We start from the raw sequence: 12,058 nt of genomic DNA on the forward strand, positions 1-12,058 counted from the left end.
ACCGTATTACCTTAAAGTGGACGACGCCCACAACTGGTCTACGAAAACAAAGACTTAGACTTTGTTAAGTTACTTATACATTTAAACATTCAATAAACATCCATTAAATGTAAAACATAACAACATTATGACAAAATAATCTGTTTCATCCATTGGAAAATAAAATAAAGAGTTTTACAGTATTCAATCACTCGAAAGGTGATTTTTAGTATACAAACTCTAACAATTCATTGTCCTTAACAACTTCTGGGAATGTGAGATTAGGGCTGGGTCGGTACGGTATATTGTACCGAAAATGTTATCATATCAAAAGTATACAGAATTACGATATACCGAACTTTCGGTATGGGTGACATCACTATCGTTACCGTACCAATATTTTGGTATATCCTACTGAACTTCGGTACACTATACCATTTAGGGGTGTCGAAATGAATAACGGGGTATCGAGTTATTCCTAACCCAACCCGATACCCGTCGGGTAATGGATACCCGCTACCTGCAAAACTCGGGTTCAGGTATTATAATTAGCCAAAAATCGGGTATCGGGTATACCCAAATAAAAAAATTTACCCGACTTAAATTTGATTAGGAATAGGAAATATCCTATATTAATATCACACAATTCACTCCACCTTCTATTGTATGGGAAGTGTGATACTTTGAGGGGTTCTACAAAAATATGTATGGTTAAGTTTAAATGAGGATGCACAGACCCATTTATTTCACATAGAAAATAAGTTAAATCAAAATCACTAATTAAATTTTTTATCACATTAAAGGTATTAGTTTTCTAATGAAAAGTCAAATAAATAAACAAATACAAAAACTTTTCTCAGCATAGTAAACCAAATTGATTAAGAATATTTGCTATTTAGCTTTGACATTTATAAAATATTTGAGTATCTTATTCAATATTTTATGAAATTTCATTTTCCACTCACAATGTTTTTTTATTGAAATATTGTATAAAGATTTCAACTTTGGAATATTATTATGTATATATTAATTTTCGTTTTAGGGCATTATAGGGCGCCCTATGCACCGCCACATCATCATTTTATCTTCCTACCCTTCCACCTGCAGTGGGGCGCCCTATAAGCCGTCCTAAGCATTTTCTTTATTTGAATATTTAAATAACTACAAAAATTGGAAAAAATCTTCATTTCATTTAAAATTAATACATTACAATACGAATTAAAAAAATACGCATTCTCAACGACGGCGGTTACGGTTCCAGTCGTCATCGTGGTTCATTTTTGTTTGTGAGAGATGATCGAAATATTCGTATGGAAAGTGAGAGATGAGAGAAATGTTCGTATGAAAAATAGAATGAGAAATGAGGTTTAAATAGACAAAAATTCAAAAAAAAATGAAAACCCGTTGCATCCTCCGCGTCGCCCACAACGGGCGGACGATGGCTCGGACGATGCCCTATCGTCCGCGTATCATCCGCGGACGATCTATAGGGCGCAGATGATGCATCGGGCATCGTCCGCACACCCACAGTGGCGGACGATGGCGCGCCCGAGGCATCGGGCAGCCTATCGTCCGCCCCATTGCGGATGCCCCTTATTTTAAATGTATATATTTTTATAGAAAAATGGAATATTCACTTACTAAATATGATGAAAATGAAATAAAATAATTAATGCAGACTATATGACAAATAAACAGTTAATAAGAACTAAAAAGGATAAAATATATCATAAAATCATAAATCAAAATTAAAGTTGACAACATCTAATGCTTCTCAATCCCACATTCCCACATACCAAAGTTTAACAAATTTAATATAGAATCACATGACACATATGGTAAAGCCCATTTAACTTGTTGCACTTGCACCTCGTTGTGATAATTAGTGACTTTAAATTTCTAACCTTAAAATACAAACTTATAAAGCATATCCTTCATGCTTTTTTGGGCATAATATTATGCCGCCGTTTGAAAACTTGTGAAGCGTATTTTCTCCGTTTCATAGAAATATGTCATTTAAGTTTACACGAATTTTAATACTATGTAAATGATAAAATAAGAGAGAGAAAAAATAGTTAAAATTGTGTAATGGATAATGAGATTCATAAATAATAAAGTAAAAGCAAAGGAGAAAAATATTGTCATAAATAGATATAAATTATTTTTATGAGACAATGAAAAAGAAAATATAAACTATTTCTATGATATTGAGGAAGTATTTAATAAGCATTTGACTTTGAGGAAATCTCATCCCAAATCTATAATATTTAATTTAAAAGTTTGAATTCTTTTTGAAATTTTATAAAAGGATAAAGATGTAATTTGCTAATTTTTTAAATTAATTAAATTTATGAACCGATTTATATATGTAAAATATTTTTTCTGTCCAAAGAAATCATCCTATTTATGAACCACGTGAGTTTTAATGAAAAATTGATAAACTAATTAAAAAAGCACTATATTAGGTAAAGTAAAAGAAATAGAAAGAAAAAATAAGTAAAATAAAAAGAGAAGAAAAAATAGATAAAATATGTTAGGAAAAATTTTATTTTTAAAAATAAAATTATTTTTTATAAATATCTGAAAACATATAATAAGACTATTTTATATTCGGTGGAACTACGAAAGTCTAATTATATAATTATACTGCAATCCGATACAACGATATATGGAGAAGTGTCGAGAACACGTGGACTTAAAATATGTAGTCTGACACGGGACTACGGTGACTCCTACCGCACTGGATTATGCCCCGTGCTTTTCCCGAAAACTATATATTCCTTCTTCTCCGTCAATCCCCTCAATTTCGTGCCCTAGACTTCCAATTTCAGCCGCAATATGCCACCTCGACGCCAATTTTCCGTCCTCCCCTCCAAATCCCTCCTCCACGCTCGATCTCCGCCTCCGTCCGTCTCTGTGCTGCCCTGAATCATGTAATTTCAGCTTAAGTTTTAGCAGTTCATCAGAGTATTTGATCAAGTGGCGATTCAGATGGAAATATTCTTGAATTTGTTTGGGGTATTGGTGGCGTGGTGCTTCTTGAGATGAATGGAAGCAACAGTTGAGGTTGGAAGTTGTTGTGGCGAGGATCATGGGCTCTAAAGAGAGTTTCAGCAGCGGCACTGGCGGAGTAGTTGTTGGGGAAGTTCGATGGCGTGGTGAAGGTGCGTGCACCTCAGTTGGTAGGAAAGGTAAGCTCGACATGATCACACCTTATTCTCTTGTTGTAGCTGATTTACTAGTCTTGGCTTCGGGTGTTTATATAGAAGTGTGATTATATTTGGTTATTTGAGTGTGAATAGATTGGGGAAGTGAGCTTCTGTAATAATTTTGAATTAGAGGAGAGTTCTATTTTCTACTATTGGTACGCAATAATAAGTGATATTGTCATCATGATGTATCAGATGAGGGGTCTGTATGTGACTACACAATTTTTTTTGAAATATACTTGGTAGCACACTTAGCAGTACAAAAGATTCAAACCAGCTCTTCATAAATTCCTCTTCTTGTTACTTTTACCATATTTGTGCTATGTTGGAAACTTGGAATCCATTGTTGCGTATGGAATGTGGATTTGCGTCTATTATCTCTTAAGTTTGTGGATTGCTTGAGAAAACAAAATGTCAAGTTTCTTTTGATGCTAACTATACAATAGAAATAGTAAATTTTTAGTTGTTTGAGTTTGATGCTAACTATACCTTCACAACTAATATTGGCTTGTAATATTTATTGTTTCAGATGACATAATTGCTGCTAATGTCTCAGTGCCATCTTTCTGGCATAAGGTTCCTGATCCTGAACGTTGTTTGGGGATATTTCAACCATCCAGTTTGCACAGTAATGACATGCGTAATGGCCGTGATTTGGGGAACTTGAATTCTGATCCCCCAATATTGGAGGTGGATGTTAAATGTTTAACACAGAAATCTAGTAGATTAGATAGAAAGAATGGTGGGCACACCAAGAGATCAGGGATCATACAGATGGAAATCTCTAAAAGTAAACTCGGGGATGAGGCAAATGGAACATCTCCTAAACTTGTTACTTCATCTCCTGCTAGTTGCAATAATTCAGGTACAGCATGCTGCATGTCAGATATTTTGGTTCATGTGGCATATATACACCATTTAATATAAAAAATCTGTATCCCTGAAATTTTCCTTTCTCCATTTATATTTCCTGTGAACACTAAATACACATTACTTGATTTGTGCTAAAGTTGTCCACCACGCTCATGTTTGCATGTTTTAATATATGCTGCTTCCTTGAAACTTTTTTTCCCACAGATGTCTTACTGAGAAATATTTGTCTTTTTGAAAAGTTCCCTGAGTTTGATTGGGGCAATCATGATAAGCTAGGGACGGTTGACTATTCTAGAAAATGTATAGTGCAGTATGAGTATGAACTTTACCTTTTCTGATAGTCTTATGATATGAAATAATTGCATTTCCATGCTGGTTGCATTCTCTGGAATATTTTTAGAACTAGGAAGTGCTTCCAATTCCCTTGTAAAACTGCCGAGCCCTTTTATCAATTTTTCCCCAAACTGTTAATTTTTAGTTACTTTTGCAGCTTTTGCTGGATTTTGTCTTGTGATATTGTTAGGAACAATAGTTTCATGACTTCAAAATTGATCTTAATGCCTGCACAAGACTTTAGTTGCGTGGTACCCGGATGTTAGTTTTTAATCTTTATTCTAACCTCTGCTTCTTTTACAATCTTGAAGTCTGCAGCTTGTTAAGAGTGGCACTGATTATTCTTCTGCTTAATTTTTTTTGTCACAGAAAAAAATCAAATAATTAAGCAAAACAACAGTTCGAGTAGTAGACGTGGAGATAAAAGAACTAGCAGACTCAAACAAAAGAGTAGGTGTGAGCCTTTCTCACTGAAGAATGGTTTGGTGGGCTTTAACTCAGCTGCCGGAGGAAACAACTTTCTTGGTGCGTTTTGAGTTGAATACTTTTGGTAATCATTTTAAGTGCTATAGCTAGAGGATGTTTTAGCATTCTAGTTTGAGTGGATTAAGAACATGTTTTTTTGTTCTTCCTATTGGTGTTTGGTTAACTTTTACAATTTCTGAGAACTGGTTCTGGTTTTGTTCCATGGCCTCAGATTGGTCCTAAAGCAGCTGAGGTTTGCCATGGTTAACATTGATTCTGCATCTGTAGTTTTGGTTTGAGCTATTCACAAAATTTTACTCCTACTACCTTGGTTCGTGTCCAAAAGGGATGAAATTTTTTCTGCTTTGATTAATTTGATCTGTAATGCATCACACGTGGTAAAAACTCATTGCACATTGCTTACAGTTTGACTCTTGTATCATTCATCAAATGCATACTTCAACCACACATTCTATTGTGAGAACATTGTTCTAACTACAATAATTTGTTCAGGAACTTATGGTTTAAAAACTGATGTCTTTGATATCACAAAGCTTGTCAATGAGCTGCCTCTACATGACCTGCTATCTGGTAACTATAAAAGACCTAGTATCTCCAAAGACAAAGGAAAAAAGTCTGCAAGTTCAAACAATGATCTTATGCAGTCATTCAGAAAGGTTTGCTCTGTTCTTCAAGCTCAAAAAGGCTTACAAGTCCAAAACTGTGCCGAGATTGAGAATAGTTGCTTCCGTAGTGATTCAACCAGCTTGATTATTGTTAATTCTACTGTTGGGCAGACTGGTGTAGGCAAAGGAGATAACTGTACTCCAGTACTGCTGTCCCCTGATGAGGTTAGTCTGAATTTGTTTGGAATAGCAATAAAACCTTAAAGTAAGCAGATAGGAGAATATATTCCTATGCAATCAATGCAACTCTGCCCCTAATACTGCTATTGGTTAGTTGTATATTTTTTGTATCTAATCATTTAAATTTCATTAGTACTCCTAATTGTTTTGTCCTTGCAAATTACAAACTTTATGCTTATGTTTTGTCCTGCACACACGCGCACACAACACACTGCAGAAAATGCATTGTGTGTGCATGTCGTGTGCAGTGTGTATTTTGTGTGTGTGTGTATCTTTTGGCAGTGTATGTAGTGTGTGTGTGTGATGTGTTCAGTGTGTGCAGTGAATGTATTGTGTGTTGGAATTTCAAATTTCTACTCTTGTTATAGAATTGAAATTATAGAATTGAGAATATAATATAATAGTATACTATAATACTCCCTCTGTCCACGAAAAATAAAATAGGCTAATGGGTGGACGGTACGGGGTTTAATGAGAAATTGGTAAAGTAAGAGAGAGAAGAAGAAAAGTGGGTAAAGTATGAGAGCGAGGAGAAAAAGTGGGTAAAATATGAGAGATAAACTTATGGGTGGACGGTACAGGGTTTAATGAGAAATTGGTAAAGTAAGAGAGAGAAGAAGAAAAGTGGGTAAAGTATGAGAGAGGAGAAAAAGTGGGTAAAATATGAGAGAAACTTTTCATTTTTGGAATGGGACTATTTTTCTTGGATACACCAAAATGGAAAAATGGGACTTAATTTTGTGGACGGAGGGAGTATAATTGTAATACCCCGACTTTTTCTATCTTCTTATTTATTCTTTAAAGGAAGTCGTTTGTACACCGGAAAATTTTTCGTCTTTGTTTTGTTTGTCGAGAGAAGAAATATCATTTTGGTGCCTATAACAATTATTCTTTCTCTATCCCAATTTAATTATCTCCAAGCCCAATTCTTTTTGAAACTATTTCTTTTTTTAAGCCCAATTTTGAAGAAGACCAAGTCAGTTTTTATCTCACCAATTTTGAGCCCTTCTCCACTCCCTTTTCGGTTATCACATTTTGAGAAGGAGAAATAAATCAGTTTTTATTTAGGAGCAAATCTCGGCCAATATCAACAAGATTTTTATTACTCACAATATATATATATACAGTATATCCCACAACTCCACACCCCACGCCTTGCATTCAGTTTCGAAAAGAGGGGAAGAAAGGGAGTTGCTCTGCGTTCCTTTTCGGATCAGCAATGGAGTCTCGCGGCGGCATGATTTCGGGTGGAGCAGCAGCGGCGTGATTGGACAGACGGAGGAGCTGCGAAGTGATGAAGTGGAGACGACGGCGGCGGTCTCACGCTGGAGACGACAACGGCTGGATGGCGCGGTGCAGCGCCAGGAGAGGAGATGACAGAGACGGAGACGCGGATGGATTCGGACGGCGACGACTGCTACTCCGATCAGCAGCCTCACAACCAACAACGACAGCGGCGAGCGGACTTCACAGCCCACGACGGCGGTGGAGAAAGCATGACGACGCTGTGCAATTGAAACGGGAAAAGATGGAGAGTTCACGGTCGTGACGACGGTTGCTCGGCGGACAGCGGCTGTCTCGATCTGGAGCAGCGGCGGCTGGACTTCGACAGTGAAAGAGAGAAAGAGGAGGCGAATAAGGGACAGCAGTGGCGCTCTCCGTGAACAGCCGAGGCTGGATAAACCGGGCAGGCAGCTCGGGAGATGACGAAAGCCGAGCTGGAGCGATGGAGATAGAAGAGAGACGGAGAGATGAGGTTGTACGCAATTTGAGAGAGATGGGAGACGGAAGGAGGGATCGAGAAGAAGAAGGGGACTTCAACTCGAGTTCACTGTTCACGTAAGTTTGAGAAAAAAAGTTGAAGAAGTTTTAGTCCTTGTTTTATCTAAATTTTGGGCCATATTAATAAAACGGAATATTGGGCCTTATTGATTTAATTCTTTGGGCCTAATGCATTACTTAAAATATTTGGGCCTACTATTTTGATAAGGAGTTGGAATAATGAAAGATTGGGCCGGAGTACTTTAAATCAATGGGTGACTTCACACACGCTTTTCAAGGACAGAATGAAACACAAGTTAAAGCTTTAAACGAACGAGGTGGGCTTTCGAACTAAATACTTTCAAGAGCTTTAGTTTTAATATTTTGATTCGAGCATCATTATATGTGATGAAATGTCTGTGATTGCGATTATTACATGATTATGTGATTTATGTGCTTAAAGTGAAAGTGATTGTCATGTGTTGCGCTGTATAGCTTTTTGAGTGGTTGTGAATTGCTTGACTTGTTGATATGATGTGAGATGATGCTCGACCTATGCAGAAAAATGATTTATGTTTCAAATACGTTTTTGAGGAAAATAAAGTTTGCAAAGGGAATATCATGCCATGTTTTTGTTTTGAGAAATGCATATCTGTTTGTTTAGCAAGGGAATTGTCCCCACTAGACCTATTGAAATCGAATTCGGGTCTGACTAGGGAGTGAGTCCCTACTCATGCTAGTGTACACCAATGGGGATCGTGAGCCGTCTTTTGGGTCGGCCGGTCTAGTGATCGAGTTTGCGGCCACAAATCTTGTTTCACAGTATGTTGTTGATGTTGACGAGGTTGATGTTGACGAGGTTGATGTTGATGAGATTGATGTTGATGTTGATGATTATTTAGTGGGGAGTGAGTCCCTACTATGAGTTTAATCGAATTCGGGTCTTAGCAAGGGTGCGTCCCTACTCGGACTAGTGTACACGATGAGGACCGTGAGTCATCGAATGGGTTGGCCGGTTTTCGTGCTCGTGGAAAGTGGCCCCTTACACGGCACCCTAAAGAACAGATATGGCAGTTTCTTAAATAATTAAGGAGAAATGGTTGGTTTGAAATGATGAGGAAAAAGGATTTGAGGATGAGTTGAAAGTTTGTGTTTGAAATATTTTTAGTGTCTCGGGCCTTTTCAAGTTAAAACCCCGAGGTCACTCAATGGTGGCATGATATACATATTTTTATAAAATTGTGTTGGCATTTGTTCACTGAGTACATCAAGTACTCAGCCCTGCATGTATTTTCCCTATGTGCAGGTTGAGCGGTGACGAGCGCGGTGGGTGTTGAGCATAAAAGTGAAGAATGTCTATCAAATGTCTAGAATATGTTGTGTCTTCATACATAGCATTATTCTACTCTCGAAATGCTTCCGCTGAATGTTGTTTCTTTTGAGTTTATGTATTGTTGGGATATAATCCCTTTGAGTTGTCAATTGTTGAGATGATACTCTGATTTTTTTTTATTCGAGTTGTTCCCATTTGTTTCGAGCTATGGTCGATTTGTGTTGTTTTCCCCTTTCTTTCCCGCTTCTTTAATCCTCCCCTAGTCGCGATCAACCGTGTTTTCTATCCTTAGAAAATGCGGGCGTGACAATAATTTTATCAAAATATAAAATAAAAAGGAATTAGAATGGAATGAAATAGTCATTGCCGTAGTAGCTGGAAGGAAGGGCTATAACCATGGAGAATGGAATGGTGATTCCTAAGAAAAATATATTCCAAGCAAAGGAATTGAATGTAGGTAGGAATCACCTTTCCATTCCTTAACCCATTCTATCATACTGAGAGTCTGAGAATGGCCCAAGTGGTTGCCTCTAGTCTACAAGGTTCTGTAACTCTGAAAATTGTTAATAAGACGCTATTCCATTATTTTGCCATACTTATTATGCTTATTTGCAAAATTATGCTTCTAAGTTACCTTAAATTTTCAGAGTTGTGACTTGACCCATTTTCGTTTTTTTAAGGCTCAAGAATCTGATGAGAAAATCCAAAAGTTTAGAATTGCTGATGCCCCACTATATACACCAAAAGATATCTCAGGGCGTCTTGCACTTCCTCTGCCAAAGGATTTAGATTTGTTACTCTCTGATGCAAGCAAAGCTACATCATCAAAGAATAATGCCGACCCTCGTGTTGGCAGACCAGCTGCTCAGCGAACTGGTCTACCACCTTTCCCTTGGTCTCAATCTTTCACTGGACATACTAGGTTAGGCTCTGATGCCATGAAACTGTCTGCTGGTCGGACAACATGCCAGGGTAAATGGGTCAAAGTTAAAAATCCTATCGCTCTTCAGAGAAGTTCTGCTGATTTATTGATGGATTTTGAGTCACTAGACCGAAGTTTGGTTCCTTCAGATAATCTTGTCTCTGAGAAACAAGAGAATATACTTGCTCCTACTGAGCGTGGCTTGTCCGTCTCAGGAGCATGCTCGACCTCAAAGGTCGCTGCAGGTAAAAATGTCATCTACGGCCCATGTTTTAATAGATTTGCATCTACTTTTTAATGCATATTCTGGTTGTAGAATATAGATGTATTTAAATATTAAATAAATGATAGAACATGCATGTATGACTTACGAGGATAGTAATCAAATTACCTTTCTTGATTTAAGTTTATACCACTCAGGTGCTTACTTTCCCTCTGTTACGTAGAAAATTCCAAGCACAAAACCTGTAGTATACACTTATGGCTTGCAAAGGATGATACTTCTATTCTTGTGTATGATTTTATATATTTTCAGTCAATAAACGTTTACAGTAATGCTATGCTTACCACCATGCTGTTAAAACTTCAGGATTTGGGGTGTTGCTCGCATCTTGAATTATTTGAAACATTTACAAAAATTTTGACCTCTGGTTGGAATGGTTTGTGGGTTCCAATTGATCTATTTAAAATCAATTAAGATAAATTGAAGACCAATGATATAGATGCTGCCACCTTATCCTTCAAGTGATTGTATGATGGCGGTCGTTGGTATGGGCAGTTATAGCTTTCTATTTTGTTCTGCTTTGTGTTAACTTCCCTTGTATTTTATTTGGCATTGGTACCTTGTAATCTTCTCCTCCATTGTTCAAGTATCATGACAAATTTTCTAATGTTACGGAGATTTGTGTATCCATTTAACCTTTTTTCTTATATTACCTGTTGCCATCAACAGACGAGTGCTCTTCCATTTACGTTGCTGCTCAGACGCTGATAGACATGGGAGCATACTCTAAGGAAAATCCTTGTGCAGTGGTAAAGTTGCTCAAAAGACCATCACAAGTGACTATGAAAGCTAGCAAGACAAAACTAATCAAGAGATGTGATTTTGTTGATGCAAAAGTTAGGCCAACAAATTCTTTAAAGGCCAGTGATGGGTTTCCTTTGAAGAAGCTCAGGCTCTCCAAAGATGCCTGCATCAGCCATACTGAAGTCGGGAGGCAAGGGAAGCTGCACCAGTCTGTCAGTTCACCTCCCAGGAAGCTATTTAGGGACTCAAACACGACCACAGATAGTTACGCTATCAGCGTTGTAAAGAAGTCCAGCATACTGAAAACACCGAGGGCAGTAGACAGACCGAGCAGTACCTCAAAACCCAAGTTCTGGAAACCCTCTCTGTGAAATTGGGTCACCTGGAGGGCCAATTGGTATACTATAGTCTGCTGCAGAGACATAAGAGGCATGCTTCTTCCTTGTTTCTTATTAATTTTTAGTGCCAAATGATGTATAATTGTTAGATTTGTATATAGTTTCACTTATAAAGAGGTGTGTGCTGTTTTATTTGATGCTGGTGGTTCATAGGAGCCGCTATGTGTTGTATCATTTCTAACATCACGAGATGGTGCCGGTAGGGCATTATTGTAATATTCCCACTACTCTCATCGTCACGGTCTCCATTGCTAGGCCTAGGATATTACATACTTCTGGTGCATATGCATAATATATCATTTCTAACATCATGAGATTTGCATGGAATGGTCCATGATTGTATATTTCATCAAGATTAATTTATTAATTAAGTCTTGATTTTTCGACCTTGTTTAAAATTAAACTATATTTTTAATTCGTTTCGTTATGTCTCCATCTTATGATTTTGTAGTAAATTTGTTTCTTTTAAATTTTTATACAAATGTAGTCATTTGGATTTTCGTCCAATAAAAAAATTAAGTGATATTCTGTTATATGGAGTATGTAATCATGTACTTTATTCGTTTTAGTCCTCTACTTTTTTCTCTCATACTTTATTCTCTCTACTTTAACTTTTAAGTATCCTCTATTACACTTTATTTTCTCTATTTTAACTTTTTAAATAACAATTTGTTAAATATTGAGCCAAAAGAAGTGGATTTTCTCTATTTTAACTTTTTAAATAACAAGTTGTTAAATATTGTGTCAAAAGAAGTGGATTGCTTAGGACGAGGAGTATTATATATTGTATTCACACAAGATCATGACACGTATACTGATTTTATATAAAATTAGAACTAGAAGTAAAAAAAATGTTTAATATAAGTAAAGATACTAAAAATATTTTACACAT

The 12,058-nt window shown here is 36.8% G+C and overlaps 1 protein-coding gene across 2 annotated transcripts; it reads left to right on the forward strand.

The window, feature by feature from the left end:
* Positions 1 to 2,773: 2,773 nt before the first annotated feature.
* Positions 2,774 to 11,399, forward strand: LOC121755755. Of its 2 annotated transcripts, XM_042151126.1 has the most exons (7): positions 2,774 to 3,170; positions 3,718 to 4,053; positions 4,764 to 4,919; positions 5,373 to 5,536; positions 5,657 to 5,710; positions 9,500 to 9,986; positions 10,694 to 11,399. In XM_042151126.1, exons 1-7 carry the CDS (start codon positions 3,071 to 3,073, stop codon positions 11,137 to 11,139), a joined length of 1,743 nt encoding a protein of 580 aa, XP_042007060.1. In that variant the 5' UTR covers positions 2,774 to 3,070; the 3' UTR covers positions 11,140 to 11,399. The 2 variants fall into 2 exon arrangements, with proteins under 2 accessions (XP_042007060.1, XP_042007059.1); XM_042151125.1 differs by having other exon boundaries at positions 5,373 to 5,710.
* Positions 11,400 to 12,058: the final 659 nt, after the last annotated feature.

Source organism: Salvia splendens, chromosome 11, assembly GCF_004379255.2.
Source record: "Salvia splendens isolate huo1 chromosome 11, SspV2, whole genome shotgun sequence".
In the NCBI taxonomy this organism is placed as follows: domain Eukaryota; kingdom Viridiplantae; phylum Streptophyta; class Magnoliopsida; order Lamiales; family Lamiaceae; genus Salvia; species Salvia splendens.